This window comes from Trichosurus vulpecula, chromosome 1 (assembly GCF_011100635.1).
Source record: "Trichosurus vulpecula isolate mTriVul1 chromosome 1, mTriVul1.pri, whole genome shotgun sequence".
Lineage (NCBI taxonomy): Eukaryota > Metazoa > Chordata > Mammalia > Diprotodontia > Phalangeridae > Trichosurus > Trichosurus vulpecula.
Genome location: NC_050573.1, coordinates 63,429,414 through 63,452,454, shown reverse-complemented (window position 1 = coordinate 63,452,454; position 23,041 = coordinate 63,429,414). Strand labels below are relative to the sequence as shown.

Sequence of the window (23,041 nt, the reverse complement as noted above, 5' to 3'; positions counted from 1 at the left end):
CTAATTTGCTTGGAATCAGATCATGGAAAAGGTTTAGGATGTCATCAGCAGAGTCACTTCCTTCCACCTCTGCCAACTCTGCAATCTCTCACAATCCATGCGACCAGCCCTTCCAGTGATGAGCCTCTCTGCACTTGTCTAGGTCATTCCTCAGACAAGGGGCACAGTCCAGTGCCAGGCTCATGGCTGAAGCCTCTCCAGCTTGGCAGGCCTGCCAGAGTTTGTGTACTGCTGGCATAGCCAACAAAGACCCAGGGTCCCCAGTGGACCCAATGCCACAATGAGGCATAGGAGCAGGATTTCAATGGAGCATGTAATCAGATAAGAGAAAAGGATGTTTTAAGAAACCTTTGTCCCTTGGAGTTGGTAACATTACTTATATTTAAGAAACAGCAGGATAATAGCAACTTTCAGGAAATGTAAATTAAACTTTGTTTAGACAATGGTAGAAGTGTTTCTTCAGTTATTTATTCCCTTAGAAGCAAAATCTTAATGAGAACTAAAAGATGCCTTTCCTCTGATTAGTTGTAATCATCATTTTTGGTAGTAAACAAAAATCCCTTTTCAAACTATGTTTATTAAGAAACAGAAACAAACAAATAAGGTTTTTAAAGTTGTATTTGTACAATAAGATAGTTATTGGTTTTGTTTTGTTTTGTTTTGTTTTCATAAACTGGCAGTTTTTACTTAACATTTATGACATAAACATTCCCAAGATAGTTAACTTTCATGTAAACTTAGCTATGCTTTAAAGATGAACAAAAATAATGAGAAAAGTAAAATCTGTGGGGAAGAAAGTTGGCCATGTTACAAAGCACACCAATTGCCATGTCAACTCCAATTTTTTTCCCCAAGGAAACCAATCTTATGAAATACTGCAGAAATGATACTTAAAAGTGAACTGTATTAGGAACTAAAATTTAACTACCACAGTTCAAAGGCCTAACGTTAAGAATACTAGACAAAACAAAATATGCAATTTTTTAAATAAAACTTGGAAGAAAATACATAGAACAAGTAATGAATAGTAGAAAACTTGAACTTCTGGCTCATGTAATTTATCAAAGATAACTAATAATATTTAATTTTTAAAGTAATGTTAATAGACTCTGTAACATAAAGATTTCTTTGAGGAAATACTGACCTTTTAAAACATGTGGAGCAACTAAAGATACTTTGGATCACATATTGAAAGTTCCATAAGAAGAAAGCTAACTGATAAATGAAATGAAGAGGTAATACAGAAGGAATGTCAGGGCATCAAGCAGTAGCTGGAGAGAAAATTAGGAAAACTAAAAAGCACTGCGCAAGAGAACCAGAGAAAGATAATTCTCCCTAGTTGATAGGTATGACCAAATTGTATAGCTATACAGCAAGGAAAAATGTCAAGAATTAAATTGATATAAAGACATCAGCATGTTTAGGAAGAGAAGCCTGCATTATTACAAGAAAAAGGGAACCACTTAACAAATGAGGCCAGAAAAGGATAGGAGTTAGAGCCCCAAAAGAATGTCAGTAGTAACATTTAAGTAAAAGGATGTGGCATAAAAAGTACAAGGATGGTAGAGCCAAGAGCCACCAACACTTTCAGACCAATTGCTTTCATTCTGTTCACTTCAACAGCACAAAAGTAAGTGGATTAAACAGAAAATTCTATTTCCTCCAAGGAATGATATCTGGAAGCTTTGCAATAAATGGGCGGAAGTTGTTATCTAAGGATGCTGTTTGGATATAAATAAGCATCCTTGGAACCAAATAGTAAACACAAGGAACTAAACACCTATATAGCTAACACTGTGATGCCTGCTCTGCAGTCACGAGGTTTAACATAAAGTGCTGAGTTCTTAAACATTACAAACATTTCAGGTAAGTGGAATAATAATATCCACCCCGTCCCCCAGGTATATTCTTTCAGATGAGTGAATAGACAGGGGAAGAATGTTATTATTTCACTCACAGAACATGTTTAGGAGGGTTTCTCTTTTTATGACTAAAGTCTGATTGCCATATTCCTTGAACCTTATCTTAAACTTTCATTTTGAAGATGCTACTCCTGAAGAAAGTATCTATCACAGAAAACATGGCAGCAGTAGGCTCAGCAAAGAAAATATTTGGATCCATCTTTGGTTATGTTAAACAGACACATTACTGAAGGACTCCAGACATTTAGTGAAAGTCACTGTACAAATACTTTCATTGCAAGTGAGGTTCCTTCAAAATAGTTCTTACATATCATTCTCACCCATAACTACAGAGTAAGTACTAAAGTCAAATATAGTGATGAAAACTAGGTTACAAGAGCTGTGGAAGTTAAGACCACAACCAAAAACCTTCACTTTACAAAATCAAAATGAGACACGATTTACAAATTGATAAACTTGTTTGATGTTAACATTGGAAAATGTAAATCTTAATTATTACTTTTATTCAACCTTTACCATAGCTCCAAAACCGCCTTTTTCTTTCTGTGCGGCTCCTTCACTGAGGTCAGCTAAGTTCGTCATGCTGTCACCAGGAATCCCATTCAGTGCTTCGTTATACTGTTCAATACTTGTGTTGGCTTCCTGGTGACACTCTTGCAGTTGAGAAAGCTTACTTCTTGCCTACGTGAAAGAAAAATGGCCACTGTTATACAAGCTCCAGCAAAGATGGCCAGGTGAGAGAGAGGCTGCAGGTTTTCTTACTCAGATCCATGTCCCAACAATAAGGAAGGTAAAGACAAGAAGCACAGGATCTTAGCCAGCACTAGGTAGGACCTCAAAATTTATTCAGTTGAATCCCAACCTGAAGTATGAATCCCTTCTACAATACCCCTGACAAGTGGTCAATGAGTCTCTGCATGAAGAGACACTACCAAAGGAGACTGTCCAATCCATTTTTAGATGACTCTGACTATTAGGTTTTCTTTGGAGGACAATAAGATACAGAGATGGAATGGACTTTCAAGAGTATCTATTCTAACTCCCCATTTTGTAGGCAATGGCACTGAGGTCCTAAACAGTTAAGAGGCTTAACCAAGGTCACACCGTAGCACATTAGAATTCAGGCCTTTGACTCCAAATCCAGCATGCCTTTCATGATACCATTCTTCTATCAAGACTATTGAAATTTTCCTCCCTGTGGCTCCCCACTGGTGCTCATTCTCCTCAATGGCTCCAAGCCAATCTAGGTAGGCTCCCTCTTCTATGTAACAACCTTTCATGCCCCATCCTTCATTCTTTTTGCACTATGCTAAAAATCCCTAGATCCTCCAAATGATCTCAGAAAGGAGTAGAAAGCTGTATATATTCTAGAATGACTAATTATTCACAAGTAAATCAACTTTTACTTCATAAAACACATCTGTCTGAATGACATTAATTCATGTTGGCAAAATATATATTCTGCAATTAACATATTATTACATAATACATAACTAAATATATATTTATAAATATATGTGAACCCCCAATATAGCTTTAAGTCATAGAAAAGCTAGGTACAGAAACATGTAATTTTTAAAACTTGTGACTAAGAGGTAATACTTTCAGAATCTATGATTTCATCTGTCTGCATATTCATTCAACTGATGTAGATCACAACTTCTCTATTCCTCAGTAGGCAGTTACATGAGTAGCTATGGCCAAAAGTAAAAATCACCTGGTGGCCAGCCCTCTGGTGATGAGCCTACTGTGCTTGGTGTGGCTGGTTCTTGGACAATAGACACACAAATCCTCACTAGGTCTGTTCTCAAAGTTTTTCCAGCTTGGTAGGACCAGTCAGGGCTTTGACTCCACTGGAACAGCCTTCAAGAACCCAGAGTCACCTCCATGCCATGACAATAAAGCACAAAAGAAGAAACCAGGTTTTGTCACTTAGAATCACTTGGGGAAAATGGAATTGGGACTATTTGAGCTCAACTGTACCCTAAAAAATTAATTTGAATATAAGTGAAAACTGAACCAAGTAAGTAATCATCTCACTATTGCTGAGTTTGAGTGCACCTTTTACTTGGAATGAGAAGAGCAATAATGTTTTTACAAGTCTTTTTATAGGGAACAAAGAGCTAAAAGGCTTCTTCCATATGAAGTGGGAATCTCATTGAGGGAAGAATTGTTGGGTTCATCCAATCTAGTCCAACTTACCTATGAAAAGTCCTTAAAACATAGACTATCAGGACTGAAAGGAATCCTAAACCAGGACATGCAGTCCAACCTCTACCTAATTCAAAAATCATCCCCTCTATAATGTATCTGACAAGTGGCTAAGCCTTTGCCTAAATACTTACAGTAGTATGGAACTCCCTCTCTCTCCACTGACAGCCCATTCAAATGTCAGACAATTCTATTAGAAATTTCTTCCTTACATTAAGCAAAAAATATATCTCCTTGTAACTCCTACTACTGAGCCTAGCTCAGTCCTCTGGGAAAAAGACATTGGGACAGGCTAAAAATATAAAAGAGATTCAAAAAGGTTTAAATAAATTTAAGCATCATGCATCACTAAATGCCAGGTGTGTCCTCAACTACCTAAGTGGAACTATCATCCTACACTCTTTCAAAAAGTTTACAATATAGTCAGAAACAGAAAATGGGACCAGAATGAACCAAAAGAAGCATATCTTTCTTATGCTATATCTCCTTTTGTGAATAGCTAAGAGTAGCTCTTCTCAATTTGAAAGTTGTTTTAAGATAATTCATTCCTTAAACACTCCCTCAAGGTCATGTGCATATTCTCTCATTTTAAAGGTAAAGAAATGGGAGTGGAATTTTTCTACAAATATATGGAGAGAAGAATTAGGACTAATGGGTTTTAGGGAGAGAAATAAAACATAAAGGTCAATGCAAATAGGAACTTCCTAACGATTAGAGATAGCTGGAAACAGAATACGCTGTCAAACTAAGTGCTAAGCTCCCCAACACAGATACTGAGGAAGATGTCTGGAAGACTCCATGGTACAGATATTGTAGAAGGAATTTCATGATATCAGGGTAAGACTAGACTAGATAACTTCTCAGATCTCTTCATCATTCAATAAATATTTATTAATCACCTAAAATATGCTAGGCACTGGGAATAAAAAGAAAAACAAAATAATCTCAGCCCTCAAGGAGCTTACAGTTTACATACCACATACAAGGAAAATAAATACAAATATATGAAGTGGGAGTGGGAGTACTAAGACCTGGAGAGATCAAAAAAGGCTTAATGTAGAAGGTGGCACTTTGAGTTAAACTTTGGGGTTTTTTTTTCCCAGTTAAAAATCTATTTTACCTCCTTTTCACTTCTTACCATTGGGGAAAAAAGAAAAGCCAAAACAAAACCTTTATAACAAATACATACAGTCAAAGCAAAACAAATTCCACATTGGCCACGTTCAAAATATACGTCTCAATCTACACAATGTGTCATTCTATCATCTCTTAATCAAAAAGTAGGCAGGCTGTTCCATCATCAGGTCTCTGGAACTGTGGTTGGTCACTGCGTTGATCAGAATTCCTTTCAAAGTTACTTGTCTTTACAATTATTATATAAATTGTTCTTCTGGTTCTGTTGAGCAAAACCCTGAAGGAAGTGAGGTATCCTTAGAGACTACAGATGGGGGTGGGGGAATGGGAGGAGGATGGAAGGAGGGGGTGTGGAGGGAATGTTACCGGTGAGGTAAGGCCCGCTTGTGCAAATGCAGAATCAGGAGATAGAGGTCATGTAAAGTGAACAGTAAGTAAACCAGCATGGCCAGAACGTGGTATTCGTGTGCAACACAAAGAAAAATAATGCTGAAACATAGGCTGGAGCCAGACTGCGAATTGCTCTAAGTGTCAAACAAAGGAGGCAATGCTCTCTCCTGTCCTAGAAGTGAGGAGGAGCCGCTGAAGTTTCTTGAACAAGGAAATGACATGGCCAGATGTAAAAATTTTTAAAAAAATCACTTTTGCCTATGTCTACTTTTATTATGTTGTTTTTTCCTTTTTGGAAATAGGAGGGAAAAAATAAATGCTTGTTAGTTGTAAAAAAAAATTCTTTAAAAAAAACAAAACAAAAATCACTTGGCAGTTACGTGAAAAATGGCCTACAGGGAGATAGAGCTATAGTAGGGAAATCAATTAAGAGGCTATTGTAACAGTCCAGGTGAGTGGAAGCTGATGAGATCACCAAGTGAGAGAACAGAAAGAGAAAAGAGAAGAGGACTCAAGACAGAGCCATAAATGTCGGTTATTACCAATGCCTAGGGCCACACAGGTAACAAGAGTGACAGCTGACATTTATATAATCTGGTGTCTATAAAGTGTTTCACACACATTATCTCATTTAGTCTCATCACCTTATGAGATGGACACTATAAGTATCTTTATCTCCATATTACAAATAAGGGAACTGAGGCACCAAGACGTTAAAAGAATGTTCCATGATTAATTAAGGAGCAGAGCTCAAATTCAATCCTATGTCTCTTGACTCTAAATCCAGGGCTATTTCAACCACACTTCAATGCCATAAATTCAAAATCAGCTGTCAATGGTAACTCTTTCTGGCATAAAATACCACCTTGCAATTATGTGAGAGTGAAGCATCATTTATGTGAATGTACCTGATTAATTTCTTCTTGTGTTGATTTCAAAGATTTAATTATTGTTTCCAGTTGAACTTTCCCTGCTTGGATGCTCTGTTCTAGTTGGGTTTCTTCTTGTTGCAATCGGTTCAATTCCGTTTTGGCCCTATTCAGGTCATCCTCCTGCGACTTTAAATCCGATTCCTGAGACTGAATCTGAGTTTTCAATGATGAAATCTGAAATAAATTTCAATATAGTTCTAAGATCTGAATGAAATTATTTTAAAGTATAATTTTATATTATTTGAACAAGAGTTGAAACCTAGAATTAAAATTATGCAGATTTGAAGCAATAAAATAAACACACATTTACAACTCTGCCATAAAATGAATCTTTACATAAAATGTGTTCATCGCAGCTTATTACTATCCCATTCTGTCCTCTGTTCATGCATCTCTGCATCTGTGTATATATTTTTCTCTTCATCTAGTTGTATTCATTGTGCATGCTTCTCTTCTTTTTTTTGCTTTCTTTTTTGGTGTATTTTTTTTAAAGGCTAGGTCTCCCTATTTCACTCGGGCCAAAAATACAGAGCTGCTCATAGGCTCCATCCCACTACTGATCAGCAAAGAGCTTTGACCTGTTCTGTTGCTGACCTGGGCTGATTCCCTCAGGAAATGTGGTAGCCCCCACTCTTGAGGGCTCACCATACTGATGCTGAACTTAGTGTGGAGAGCTAATCAATCTAGGTCTATTGCAGCTCACAACTCCTGAGCTCAAGAGATTCACCAGCCTCAGATTCCATAAAATAGGAACTACGATTGGCATGTACCGATTTATCCAGTGTTTTGCTTTCTTCTAGATATCAGGCTTTCCAAATTACTTTATATTCCTCAAATGTATCATTTTTAATACCACTATAACATGAATACCCCTGAAATAATAATAAATCCACCATTTACATTTGTATGATACTTTAAAGCTTAGAAAGCACTCTACGTACGTTTATTTATAAATACACCTACACATATACAGACATCTCATTGGATCCGCATTCTACCTGGTCAGGTAGATACTACTGATAGTATCATTTGCATTTTAGAAATCAAGAAGCAAAAGCTCAAAGAAGGTAAGTGATTTGTCCCTAGTCACATAGTTGGTAAGTAGCAAATAGGATCTGAATAATAAAAGTGGAGATTCTTAACTTTGTTTTTATATCATGGACCCCTTTGGGAGTGCAGTAAAACCTATGGATCCCTTTTCAGGATGATGCTTTTAAATGCATAAAACGAAATATACAGGATTACAAAAGAAATCTATTTTAATAAAATAGTTACGTGTGTGTGTGTGTGTGTGTGTGTGTATTTATTTAAGTCCAGGAACCCCAATTTAAGAACCCTTGACTTAAATGATATATTCCCAACAATGGAGATGGAATTATAAGGCAGTAGTTCAAAGGATATGACTATTTCTGTGGTACATCCCTATTTTCTTACCTAAATTTTCTCTCTCCAGTGGCCCACAGAGAGTTCTGCATGTAACAGGAGCTTAATAAATGCTTATCAAACTGAACTGAATGCCAGGGTTCAGGCTTGAATACCAAGCTACACTACACTCTAGAACAGACAACAAAATGTTACTATTTAAAGAAAGATTTGAGAGGGGACAAAAGTTGGCAGAATTTTTTTTAATTTGCTACATCTGTATGAATAAAAGCTACACTTTTCTCCCCAAATCTGGATGATGTAAAACCTGAATTTAGATTTTGTTTTTTAACAAGAAAATGACAATGAAAGCAATAAAAACTTGCACAGTGATAGTAAATGTGAATAAAATATCTTTATTTGAATGAAAATAACTGTAAAAAACTTTAAGAAAGGTATTTATAAAGTACTTGTATACAACAATTAAACACATTTTCAAGGACATACATGTCAGAAAAAAGATGTAAGTTGATCATGTTAGAAGAATCAGAGATAAAAGATTAAGACTGCAATCTTGAACTGGTATCCCTAAGATTACTGGATGGATTTTCTATGAAGGATTTTTGGAAAGATATGGAAAAGAATCCCACAGGATAAGATGATGCTGACTGGCTATGATCTGTACTGGTGGAGGTTATACCTACCCCAACAGGATGAAAGAAACATCTGAAGATTGGAGTACTTTCACATCAATTACTTTTGGTGTGTAACTTTTCCTTCTCAAAGAGATCTTGCTTTAGGGATGTAGTCTATATAACTAAGGATAAGATGGCTTAACTAGTCCAATACAATGTTAAACCTGTAACAGGGAGACATAAAACTTCAAAGGCAAACCAACACTCACCATCTGTGTTTCTTCCTGGCATTTTTGCCTTACATCATTTAGCATATCTTTAAGTTTAGCTTTCTGCTGGTCCATTTCATCAAGGCGATCTTGAGCATCTTGTTTCTGGGCTTCTAATTCTTGCAAATTACTTGTTTCTCTGTCTAAATCATTCTGCAACTCCTAAGGAAAACATCATAAATTGATCTGTTATAGAGTGAAAAAGTTTGAAACGGCTTCTTTGCTCACCTACATAGGAACATCTTGCTAACTGGCTCCATGACCTGGGCACAACCTCCTGCATGAAAACTAGGGGAGGAAGTTTGGTAGCCAAAGAAAAAACACAGAAATCCTATGACAAAAGATCTAATAAAAGCAGAATTTGATGAGGCTGGCCCCCAAAAATTAGCATAATAACGTTAAGGAAAATAATAGATCGGGTGGTATGTTTGTGAAATTTATAAATTCCTTAGTCAACCAAATGATCTACATCAAGGGTAACCTCAAGGCCACATGTGGCCCTCTAGGTCCTCAAGTGCGGCCCTTTGACTGAATCCAAACTTCACAGAACAAATCCCCTTAATAAAAGGATTTGTTCTGTAAAACTTGGACCTAGAAGGCCACAAGGTTCCCTACCCCTGATACATGTATGTTACCTACTTGGTCCATTATCCAGAGGGTTTTTTTTTTTAATTCTGCTTTATCCCTGAGCCATGGGTGAGGAAAACACAAAATCTAGAAAATCATTTCTCCTCCAGTGACCTACTTCCAAAGGTCTCAAGATTTAAAAACAAAGAGTGATTGAAAGACTACATTCAGTAGTTAGTCAGCTAGTACGTATCTGAAGAAACAGTTTCTTCCCCATATCTCTCTTTCCTATTTTTACTTTGTCAGTTAGCAATATGTAAAATGCTTTACAAAATTTAAAGTTAAACAAATGTCAGGTGTTATAATGCTGATGACACCATCTTTCATTCTCCTCTCTCCTAGGCATTCTACAACCATTTATTAAGCACTTACTACGTGCTAAGCACTGGGGATATGAAAACGGCAAAAAGAGCCTCTACTCACAGTACAAGAGAGGAGAGAATATATAAACAACCAGGTAAACACGAAACAGAGAAAGAAGAGACAGAAGTTAATCTCAGAGGAAGGCACTGGCATTAAGAGAACTTAGGAGGCAGAGCTAAGATGGCAGGGTAGCAGGAGACAGGTACACTGAGTTCCTCCACAACAGCTCCTCCAGACAGATCTTAAAAATGCATAAGACCAAATCCTGAGGAAGAAATTCAGAAAAATTCACAGCAAGTCACTGGTTCAGCCATGATTGGCATAGGGAGACAAGAGAGATCTGCTGACACTCGGAAAAGAGTCAGGCCTAGAGCACGCTACACTTGGAGCACTCCAGCACCCAGGGAGAGACTGTGCCGTAGGGCAAGAGGAGGTCCCAGAACCATACCAGAGGGCTACAGGGACAGGTGCCAACTGACAGCTTTGTCATCCACTCCTCAGTTCCAGGTCACAGATCCAGGGTAGAATGAGGAACACATACCCATGACCTGAGAAAAGAGGAAGTTATGAAGCAAGCAGCAAGAGTGTAGCTCAGATTCCAGCAGCAGAAAGGGGTCGCAGTTTCAGCATCTATCCACTAGGGCAGGAATTCTAGAGTAAAGGGGAGCCTACAATTTTGTCATTCTGAACTGACAAAGCTTACCAATTGGCTGATGAAGGGATTAGCCCAGAAGCAGTCTCCTGTTGCTCACACCCAAACCCAGGCAAGGGACTTCCAAAGCCCAACGAAGGGGCAGCAATCAGAATCTGCTCTGGGTCAAACTACTTTGGGAGCACTGAAAGGCTGCAAATCCTCAGCCTGTCCTTGAGATCCTGGAATAACAAAAATACTCAGTACCCCCAAAAAAGCAGTAAACAGGATCAGCCCAGACCTTCACTCCAGAAATTCACAGGGTCTGACCTTAACATCACGTAGGAAATCAAAAAGTAAGCTGGAAAAATGAGCAAACAAAAAAACACTCCTCCCCCTCCCCATAATGAGCTATTATGGTGGCAGGGACACTCAAGAGACAAACACACAAGAAGAGAATGACCCTAAAACATCTATAGGCAAAGCCTCAGAGAAAAATACAGCTTGGGCACAAATTCAACTAGAAATTCTGGAAGACACAAAGCAAGAGTTTTGTTGCGTTCTTTTTAAAAGTCTTTTTGAAAAGAATTAGAAGTGTTTGTCAATAAAATGAGAACACTAGAGGAAAAAAATTGGAAAAGAAATGAGAGCTATGCAAGAAATACTTGGAAAAGGTTAATAAACCATTTGATTTAGTTGCATAAGAGCTACAAAACCTTGCCTAAGTCACAAACTCCCTAAATCAGAATGTACCAAATAAAAGCCAATGACTCCATGAAACAATAAGAAACATTAAAACAAAGTCGGAAGACTGAAAAAATAGAAGAAAATGTAAGATATTCTCATAGCAAAAAAAACTTAACTAGAAAACAGATCCAAGGAGAAAAAATTTAAGAATCATTGGACTTTCTGAACATCACGACCAAAAAAATCATAGACATTTTATTTCAACAAAAAGATTCCACTAGTCACCTCCCAAAAGAGAACCCAAAATGAAAACTGCCAGGAATGTCATAACCAAAATCCAGAGCTTCCAGGTCAACGTACTTTACCGCATGAAGCCAGTTTGCAGTCAGTTTTAAAGGATTCAAACACCAAGGAGCCACAGTCAGAATCAGACATGATTTAACAGCCCCCATTATAAAAGAGGGCAGCTAGGTGGCTCAGTGGATAGAGTGCTGGTCCTGGAGTCAAGAAGATCTGAGTTCAAATCCAGCCTCAGATACTTACTAGCTATGTGACCCTGGAAAAGTAACTTAATCTCTGTTTGCCTTAATCCACTGGAGAAGGAAATGGCAAACCACTCCAGTATTTTGCCAAGAAAACCTAATAGACAGTATGGTCCATGGGGTCACAAAGAGTCAGAAACAAATGAAGAGTAAGTAACTACAAAGGAGTGGAGAGCTTGGCAAATGATGAGATGGCTTAGGTAAATGGCTGAATGGGATATGAAGTTTACATAAGATATTGTAAGAAATTTGAGCATGTAGAGATCATTCTCAGCTAGAGTGATTGGGAAAGGCTATTTGGAAGAGATAACACCTGAATTAGGCCTTTAAGGAAAATATGGATTTAAAGATGCGAAGAGAATATATGCTACATATGGGAGACAACACTGTTTGAGAAGAGAAAGCATAATGAAAGTAGGGAACAATTTCTCTACAACAGTCTCTAATTCACCAGGAGGTCACAGCTATGGTAAGGATACAATATACTTGCAGATACATAAATACAAGATCTATACAAAATAAATACAAAACTGTTTCACTGATTACAACACAGGTATTGTGCTGCACACTAGAGAGAAATGGGGCCCTCAGAAGTACTGGGGTACTCAGGACAGACCTCTTTTAGAAGGCAGCACATGAGCCAAGCCTGAAGGAGGTGAAGAAATTTACATTTCATTCTATGGGCAATGGGGGATTTTTTTGACAGAGTGACCTGGTCAGACCTGTACATTAGGAAGGTGGTCTTTAGGCTATGCGTTAGCCTGGAAATTCATTCAACTTGCATTAAGAGGGTGAAAAGTAAAGGAAGTTAGAGATACCGATTACAGATAGTCTTCTCAAGGAGTTTAGGGAGGAGAAAAATAGATGGCTGGATGAAATGAGGGTTTTTTGACGACTGAAAAAACTCGGGAGGATTTCTAGGCATCAGAGAAACAGCTAGTAGACAGGGAGAGATTGAAAATTAGTGAGAAAATAGGAATGACAGAGGAAGCAATCTGTTGGTATCCACTATAACCATCACAAGCAAACATATTCTCCTATAGGATCTGACAAAGAATTGTAAAAACATTCCAAGACACGAATATACATATATATGCGACAGCTACTGCCTCAGTAAGAAATTAAGAGGTAAGGTAACGAAATATCACCATGTATCTTGAGAGAACTACTAAAGAAGTTATTGATGTTACTGAAGATATTAAAAGAGAAGGCATATTGCCAATTAAAGAAAACAATACAGAAACATATGGAAAGGAATGGGGGGGGGAGAAGGAAAGTATATCAAAAATGCCAAAATTTTTTAATTAGCAACTACAAAAATCAAAAGAAATCAGTGCAGGAGAAAGAATAAAACAAATAATTCAACATCAATAAAAAAAACGTTACTATGGAGACTTGCAAAGTAAAGAAATCAGAGGCAAGAGAGAATACCCAGAGGTAAAAGAAGAATGTAGAAAATTTCTGGTTATCTCTATGGTCTCAACAAGTATAATAAAATAAAAACACAAGTGCAATCAAATGAGAAACAGCTGATGCATTTTTAATATAATGATCAACAGAATAGTTAACTCTAGCTTCTCCAGCGCTTCTTCACCACCCCATACAAGGTCAAGCCCCACAATTTAAGAAGTGCTGAGAAAAAAAAAAGTGCTGAGGGGGTCACGAGCAGAAAAAGTTTAAGAAGCCCTGCTCTAGACAAGCTCTAGCTTCTCTGCAGTATGACAGATAAAAGCCTGGTGATTTGTGCTATTTTGCTCTGTTTATAATTTCTGTTTCTATTTTCTCTGACTTTTTCCCCTGAACTAAGTGAATGATACATGTATGTTTAATTAAAGTGAGATTATAAACCCCTTAAAGCTGCTTTCCTTAGAAAAGCAGATCAAAGAACCTGTGCTAGCAGCCCTCCTATGTGCTGGTGTTATTGGCCTTACACAGCCACAGTAGCATCAAGTAGCATTGTTGTTACAGCAGTAATCATGAAATTTATTTGGTACTGGTTTAAAAAAGTAGAAAAGTAGATCAAAAGAACAAGCTAGGGTGTCTTTGAGCTTGCTTAGGCACCTGCCTCCCTGCGGATCGCGGGGTGGCACCAGGCTGGGCTGCTGAGGCCCACACATATACACACACACATATATACATATACACACACACACTTTACCTGAATATTAAAGGTCATGCTAAAAAAAGATACAAAAACCAGATCAGATGCCTTTCATAACTAAGGCTGGGGGTAAATTCTTAACTGAAAAAGAGATATAGATAAGAATCACGGGTGAGGAACCTGCTGCCTTGAGGCCACATGTGGTCTTCTAGATCCTTAAGTACAGCCTTTTGACTGAATCCAAATTTTACAAAATGTTCCACCCTTAGAGAAATCATGGAAGATAAAGTAGATAATTTCAGTTACATGACATTGAAAAGTTTTTCATGAACAAAATCAATGCAACTAGGCTACTAAGAGAAGCAGCAGTTTAGAAAAGAAAACTTTTTATGAATTATCTCTAATAAAGGTCTGAAAGCAAAAAATATAAGCAATTAACAGAAATAAAAAGCCATTTCCCAAAGATAAGAGATAAAAGATGTGAACAAACAGTTCTCAAATGCAAATCAAAATTAACTCTTTAGTCTCATCTCACACTTAGCAAATTGGCAAATATGACATAGGGAAGTGGTAGATGTTGAAGAGGTTATGGACAGACATAATAATAGACTGTTGGTGAGGCTGTGAACTAAAATGTACATATCCCTTGACCCTGAGATTCCATGGCTAGGCCTATACTTCAGGAGGACCCTACATAAATAAAAATATTTATAGAAGCACTTTGTGGAAGAGCAAAGAACTAGAAACAAAGTTCATCAGTTGGGAGTGGCTAAACAAGTTGAAGAATATGAATAGAATATTATTTTGATATATGAAAGGACGATTATGATGGATACAAAGAAGGGGATGGTTTCCATGAACTGAAACAAAGTGAAATAAACAGAACCAGGAAATCAACATATATAATGACAACAGTGTAAAGGAAAATAATAACAAGAAAACAACAACGAGAAAAAATTGAACGCTGTTGAATTTCAAAGAACAAGCTTGGCCTCAAAGAAAAAAATGTTATTTGGACTCTTTAAGTGTAAGGTTCCTAATGTATACCAAGGAAATGAAGAGAGAATGAATCCAGAGGTCATGTGGAACCAATGGACAAAGATGATACCTATAAATACCCTGGTCAACTCCAAGAAAGGTATACTGACCATAAAGATAGCAAAGAGAAGCCTGTGGTAAATATATCAAGAGAATTACTGGCATTCTGAAATCAAAGACGAATGGTAAGAACACATTTAAAGCAAGTGACACCAACACGGTACCAGTCTTAAAGTGCACCTTCAAAACTATAAAAATGAATCATAATAGAATTGAAAAGTACCCTTACAAAGACTCATATTATCAAAATACTGAACCTATTACATTAAAACAGCTATAGAATATGAACCCTAACCAAAAAGAAGGAAGAGGATTGATGAGTAAATGATAAACAGGTCAAAAACCTTCAGAAACACTTGTGGATCCAGATAATATCTGATACTGAAAATTGGTTTCGGGAAGAATGTGAAAGATAGCGATGAGAAGAATGGCCTGCCTGAAAAGGAACTTTACATTAGGGAGTATTAACATAAACATGAGAAAATGATTATAGGGACTTCAAAAAAATACATTATAGGTTGAGCAATAACATAATGAATGTTTTAAAAGCATAAATCTGGAAGCCATGATTAAATTAAGTCTGGAAGAAGGAAAGTAATGGAAGAGTCTAAAGTACTGGTGGTCTTCAAAGATTAGAAGGTCTATAATCTAGAAGAAGAATTTGACTTCTTAAAAAGAAAAGAACTTAAAGGTTAATGTCTTACACTAGTTATAAAGCAAAAGTGGATTTCATTTGTGTAACCGAATTGATCGTGGAACATTAACTATAAACTGTCCATTTAAGTGACTACAGTGTACAAGGCCCCAGCCCACCATCCGCTAACCAGAACACAAAGAGCGCTGGAGGTATAACAGGGCATCATTCTCCCCAACATTCCTTATGATGTCCCTTCTCAAAGCCCCTCCCTGACTGGACACTTATACCTTTCCCCACTTCCATCCCTTTGGGAGGAAACCCAGAGCTCCCACTCCACATCAACAAATCCCTATTTCCCAATGGTCATGGGCCAAGCAAACAGCACATCCATACACCAGAAAGGTAGCATGGCAGAGTGAACAGAGAACTAGCCCAAGGTAGTACAAGTTCCATCTCTGACACACAATAGCTTTCTGCTCTAGGCCAGTGATGTCAAACTCAAATAAAAATGGATGTGTAAACTGTACATACCCTTTGATGTAGCAATACCACTACTAGGTCTATATCCCAAAGAGATCATAAAAAAGGGAAAAGGACCCACATGTACAAAAACATTTATAGCAGCTCTTTTTATGGTGGCAAAGAAATGGAAATTGAGGTGATGCCCATCAGTTAGGGAATGGCTGAACAAGTTGTGGCATAGGAATGTAATGGAATACTATTGTTCCACAACAATGAGTGAACAGATTTCAAAAAAACCTGGCAAGACTTATATGAACGGATGCTGAGTGAAGCGAGCAGGACCAGAACACTATACACAATAATAGCAACACCATGCAATGATCAACTATGATGGACCTAGCTCTTCTCAGCAATACAACAATCCAAGACTTCAAGACTCATGATGGAAAATGCTATCCACATCCAGAGAAAGAACTATGAAGTCTGAATGCATATCAAAGCATGCTATTTCCACTTCTTGTTCTGTTTCTTCTTTTACAACTTGAATAATGTGAAAATGTTTAACATGATTGCACATGTAAATCTAAAACAGATTGCTTGCCATCTTTGGCAGGGAGGAGAAAAATTTGGAACTCAAAATTTTATAAAAAATAAATGCTGAAAACTATCTTTACACATAATTGGAAAAAACAAAATACTATTTGCTAAAAAAAAAAAAAAAGAAATGGATCTGTTGGCCACTTAGTGACTTGGAAAACCACAATTAACATTATCGATGTTGTACTGTATTTATCTATTTTATTAAATATTTCCCAATTATATTTAAATGTGGTTCAGTCTGAATTTTTGCAGGTGTCAAGTCAGTCAGTTTCACATCTCTGCTCTAGAACAGGTAAAGGGAGTTTCTTCACCTAAGCATTTATTATACCAATGAAATCACAGGTCCAGTCCTGATCCCCATCCCATGGGTTCATAGAGTCAAATCCTCTCATTATACAGATGACACATTGTAGCTATATAAGCCCTGGGGATTCAAAAAGAGGCAAAGGATAGTCCTTGACTTCAAGGAGTTCACAATCTAATGGAGGAGACAACAAATATACGCAAAGCAAGCTATATGTGAGATATATTATCGGTTTGTTCTTCATTTTGAAGTGAACCAATGACACCACAGGAAGATGTCTTGACTCAAGTGTGAATTGGATTTAAGTGAGGCAGGGTTGCACAAAGTTGTCAGCCTCACTTTCTTTGTGAGTGGCTAAAGTGGGGTGGAGAAGTAGCTCATGGAAAATTAGTAGGCTGAGGAACTGAGTGGTTAGTGTTTGAGGGAGAATCAATATGTATGCTGACATCTCAAAGTATGAGTGCAGGAGTTGGGGAGAAGAGAAAAATTTTGAGTCAAGTACTGAACTCATTGAGGAAGGAAGGAGAGTGACCTGGGGGTCTGTAGACAACAACTACCAGGATTTTGACTGGGTGGTAGGAATGAATGGTGTAAACCTCAAAGAAGAAGAGGTTACTGAGTAGAGCAGGCAGGAGAATAACCTGGAAGTAGCAATGAGGAATAAGGAGTATTCCAACCCAGTATACTACACTAACTCCTAATCAATCAACAAACAAGTATGTATTAAGTACCTACTATGTGCCAGGCCCTCTGCTAGGTAGTGAGTACACAAAGACTTAAAATGAAACAGTCCCTGCCCTAAAGGATGTTTCATCCTAATTGGTGGAAGTCAGCAGGCATATACACAGCTGTATGCGGAAAACAGTCAGTTGATAATTATTTATTAAGAGCCCATTATGTGCCAAGCACTGTGCTAAGTGCTAGAGATACAAAGAGGGGCAAAAGACAGCACCTACCCTCATGGAGCTCAGATACCACAATCTTGTGCGGGAAGGCACTACCAGCTGGAGCACACCCAGGAAAGGGCTTGTGTAAAACATGACTTCCTTTTAGATTTCAGGGAAAAAATGAAAAGGTAAATGAAGACAGAGATCTTAAGTGAAGAATGGGATAAATGGGGGATATCACACTGAAAGGCCTTGATATTTTCTGTGGAGATGAGGTCATTCAAGTATGTGGGAAAGGCAGCATCAGAGGATATGAGGAAAGCCAAGCAGCTGAGGCAAGATGAACAGAAGACCCAAGAAAAAGGCTAGTCCTACAATTTGAGACCTATAGGGCCCTGGGCAAGTCACTTAAACTTCCTTGGCTTACATCACTTTTTTTTTAAATTTATTTATTTTTAGTTTTAGTTTACAACATTCAGTTACTCAAGTTTTTAAGTTTCAAATTTTCTCCCCCTCTTTTTCCTCCCCACCTTCCCACCCAAGACAATATGCAATCCGATATAAGCTCTAAATATACCTTTACGCTAAACATATTTTCATAATAGTCAAGCTGCAAAGAAGAACTACAACCAACGGAATGAACCACGAGAAAGAAGAAACAAAACAGAAACAAAAAAAAAAAGAGAGAGCAAATAGTTTGCTTCAATCTGCATTCAGACTCCATCATTCTTTCTGGATGTGAAATACATGACTTTCTTTATCTGCTACATGCAGGGTAAGACTAGGGAGTCCCTAAAATACCTCGTAGCTCAAAGCTTAGAATGCTATAACGGGCCCTTTGATAAGCATCTTTGTAGTAGGCCAGCTACGCTCAAATACAGGGCTTTCTCCAGCAGCAGAAGTAGAGAAAGTAGACGTGGGGGTGAGGCACAGAAAGGAAGTAGCTGGGCAGGCTCAGCAGAAGGTGAGAAAGGCCAAGGAGTCCAGCAATACTGGCAGCTGGAATGAGACTCAAAGTCAGAATGAAACTGTTAGAAATGAGTGCTAGTGGAGGCAGAAGACACTTTCTGCGGGTATGGAAGAAGGGCACTAGTAGGTAAGGATTATGCTAGCAATAAGGGAGACAACACAACTGACGACTCTGGAGGCAAAGCAGGGTTTGGTGGTCCAGTAGGGACCAAGTCGAGTTCTGCTTGCTGCACACACAGAAACATGCCTTTGTGTTTGTAGGTATACACGCACTGGAGAGCAAAGCAGCTTCTTCATGGGTTTTGCCCCTAATTGGCCCAAATTATTAATTTTATTAAACTTAATACAAAACACTTCTCTGGAAGTTTAGCAGTGGCACATGATGCTCTTACCTGCACTTCACTAGTTTTCTGTCTAATGGCTTCTTCCTTTTCTCGAATGTCTTGTTCCAAGGAATATTTCTCTCTGAGTGAAAAACATATATACAGAATCAGTAAGGCAATTAAATATTTACTGAGATATTGAGACTCTTCCCTCGTCCTCTTGGTTTACTCATATCCTACCCATGCTACAAAATCCAACTCAAATTCTACCTTTTCCATGAGGTCTTCCTTGACAACCCTGGCCCACACCAACAGCACTGGCCCACTACTCCTTTACTAATTTTTTTATACTTACTGTTTGTACTGAAAAATTCACTTGTAAAATAGCCCTGGACTGACCAAATCAGAGAGATGTTAGGTGGCACAGTAAAGACAGGGCAGGATTTGAGTTCAAGAAGACCTGAATTAAAATTCTGTCTTAGACACTAGCTGTGTGACCCTGGGCAAATCACTTAACTTCTCTGTGCCTCAGTTTCCCCATCCATATAATGGAGATCATAATAGCACCTACCTCACAGGATTGCTATGTGGATCAAATGAACTGAATATATAAAACACTTGGCAAACCTTAAAGTTCTATAAAAATGTTTATTATTGTTATTATTATCATTATCATCATCAGCTTCTTCTTTATCACTAAAAATAATCTAAGCCTCAGACAGATGAAGTTGAGGGGAAGGTAGTGGGTTCAAAAGAAAGCTGTAAGCTAAAGGGCGAGAAGAAATTGTGACTTGTTTATAGAGTTGTGGAATGATGAAGAATACCAGAGATTAAATTTAGAGAGGAGAAATTCAAACTGGAAAAGATGAAGGAAAAAGATGGGAGGAGAGAGACTCAAGAAGGATTAAAGCAAAAGGACCTAAAAAGAAAGAAGAGAAGAAAATTTAAGCTTAGACAGAGGGAAACTGAACAATGAGAAGGATTGGAAGAGATGAAGACAGTAAGACAAGGTGGGTAAGAAAAGCTGGTAAAACAGTATTAGAGAAGGGAAAAGAAACTGGGTGTAGTTGTCAGGATGTTAACAGATGCTGCAAAGATGAAGAGAGAGAGAGAGAGAGAGAGAGAGAGAGAGAGAGAGAGAGAGAGAGAGACGAATGTAGCACCGAAGACACCACAAGCCAGGGAGCAAGAAAAACAAAAACTAAAGATGTCACATTCAATAAATTGTGGACAGCAAGAAGGATTTTGCAGTGAAATGCAATGAGTATATGGTGTCTGTATTTTTGCCACAGCAAAGTGGGTGCTATCTATGTTCAAAGTGCAGCCTGATCTCCACCTAGAAGAAAAAGCAAAGGAGATGGAGGAATGCTTCTCCCCTCTCCAAGGTATCATGGAAGATGAAGTGTTCCTTGAAAAGAAAAGAAAAACAGAGAGGGCTTATATTTGAGAATAATGGAAAAAAGATCTAAAAAGGCAGAGAATCCTAACCTGTGTCAGGAAATGGGAGGGTAGAAAAATGTTAACATAGACGAGAAAGAAAAGAAGGAAGACCTTTGAACAGTTGGAGATAAGAAAAAAAGGTTAAGGTTTTTCCTGAAAAGGAAGAAGCCAGATACTATATGCAGATACTTATCATTCAAAAAATGACGACTTGGCTCCATAGGGGTTGGAAGGTGAGAGATCCCCTTTAAAGGTAACTGGGAAAAAGAGGATCAAAGGAGAAAGAGGATTTCTGCTCAGGTTGGATGGGATAATTGACAATGGAGAGAACACAGACAGAGATGCCCAATTCTTTGCATTTACTTATAAGGAGAATGATTAGACTGGAACATACAGAACAAAATTGGCAGTTAATACCAAAGACACTAAAGGAAATAGTAAAAGAGGACCTAACTATCACTGATGAGCTCAAGTCACCTGGACCAAATGAATGACATACGTGAATGCTGAAAGAACTGAAAGATGTGTTACTGAGCCCCTGTCAATAACATCTGAAAGATCATGGAGAATGGAAGGGGTACTGTGAGACTGGAGAAAGGTAAATAGTCCCAATTTCCAAAAAAGTGGAAGAGAAGAGTAGTCTACAAACTAGAGAAGTTACACTATGTCTAACTTTGATTCTTGGCAAAATTCTAGAACGTATTATTAAAGAAATGGTTAGTGAAGATCTGGAAAAGAAGCAGGGATCATAAGGAGACAGAGAGGCTTCATCAAGAATAGGTCATCCCAGGCTAATTTTATTTTCCTTTCTTGACAGGATGACTAAATTGGTAAATCAAGGGAATGCTGAAAATAGTTTTCATATAATTTAGCAAAACACTGAATAAAAATCAAGTGAGTTAACATACGTAAAGCACTCTGCAAACCTTAAAGTGCTACACGAATGCTGCCGTTGTTGTTATTGTCATTATCTCCAGATACTCTTTGAGAAAAGAGAGCTTGAAAAGCAATGGCCATACAATGAGGAAGACTGGGAACCGTCTGAATGTGGCACACACAAAAGAGTCACTGGTATGAAGCAGCAGGAAGAGTGCCAGGTCTAGAGCCAGGCTCTGGGCTTCCTCAGCTCTGCCACGTACCACCTGTGTGACCCTGGGGAAGTCACTTCAATTCTCTGGGTCTGAGGGTCATTATTTGTAAAATAACAAGAAAAGACCGCATGACATCCCAGAATGTCCCTTCCACCATCTTTCCACTCACTGGTCTGGCTTATGGACCTGGTCCTGGGCTGTTTAACAATTTTATCACTCATTTAGAGAAAGAGAACTGATGGCAAGTGTATCAAATATGAAGATGACCCAAAGCTGGGAGAGAAAGCTAACATACTTGATGACAGAGTCAGAATCTAAAAATTTCTTGACAGGCTAAAACACGAGGCCAATTCAAATAAGATAAAATTTAACCAGAATAAATGTAAAATCTTATACTTGAATTCAAAAGATCAATTTCCAAAGTGCAACATTTGGAAGCCACAGATAGACAACAGTTTGTCTAAGGAAATTTTTACAAAACTATGTATGAAAGTAGAAATTTGGTGTCTATACTATGTCCAAATAAGTCACTCAAAAAGTATTTATAAAGGGCCTACTACATGCTCATACTAATCCATATTTAAAGATATAGAAGATGGCAAGCTTAGTATAAGTCAACAGTGTGATATGGCAGCCAAAAGCACTAATATGTGAGGTGATGGTCCTACTAAGCTCTGCCCTAGTTACACTACATCTGGACTACTGTGTTCAGTTCTAAGAGTTACATTTTAGGAAAGACATTGATAAGCTACAGATTATAAAGCCTCAAGTTGATGGCATTTAACACAAATGGAGATGTTTTGCTTGAAAGAAAGAACACTTAAACTTGTATTTGAAGGGTCATCATGTAGAAGTAAAATTACCTGTTCTGCTTAGCCCTAGAGGGTAAAGAGAAGAAGGAGCAATGGTGAGAAGGCACAGAGAAAAACTTCCTAACAATGGAGCCATCCCAAATTGAAGAATGGGCTGCTTCAGGAAGAATGGGTTCCCCTTCACTTGAGGACTTTAAACAGAGGCTGGATGACCATGTGAGGTATGCTGTAAAAGTGAATCATTTTAGGGGGAGCCAGATGGCACAGTGGATAGAGCACCAGGCCTGGACTCAGAAGGACATGAGTTCAAATCCAACCTCAGACATTTACTAGCTGTGTGACCCTGGACAAGATACCCAACCCCAATTCCTCCCTCCTCCCCCACAAAAATGAGTGAATCATTTTTATGGTAAGGATTAGAAGATTAATCAAATTCTAAGAGTCCTTATACCTGTGAAATACCGTGATTCTGTACGAGGCTTCAACCATAATCATACAACTAGTACAGACTCATAAGCAAATATAACATGCCTCAGAAAGAAACTGAACTGAAGTGAGGGCTGTCAAATGTCCTCAAATGAAGGATGTCATTTTAAAAAATCTATTAAATGA

At 38.0% G+C, this 23,041-nt stretch overlaps 1 protein-coding gene across 2 annotated transcripts in view; it reads right to left on the bottom strand.

The window, feature by feature from the left end:
• The window catches only part of EPS15L1 (epidermal growth factor receptor pathway substrate 15 like 1), a 124,893-nt gene that overhangs the window by 58,796 nt on the left and 43,056 nt on the right, over positions 1–23,041 (bottom strand). The window contains exons 13-16 of one of the 2 annotated variants that reach the window (XM_036763262.1): positions 19,156–19,228; positions 8,856–9,017; positions 6,566–6,763; positions 2,439–2,603 (exon numbers count right to left, since the gene is read on the bottom strand). In XM_036763262.1, the coding sequence (XP_036619157.1) occupies positions 2,439–2,603; positions 6,566–6,763; positions 8,856–9,017; positions 19,156–19,228 (598 nt within the window). Of the gene's footprint in view, positions 1–2,432; positions 2,604–6,565; positions 6,764–8,855; positions 9,018–19,155; positions 19,229–23,041 lie in introns of both variants that reach the window. The other variant, XM_036763253.1, reaches the window with a different exon arrangement.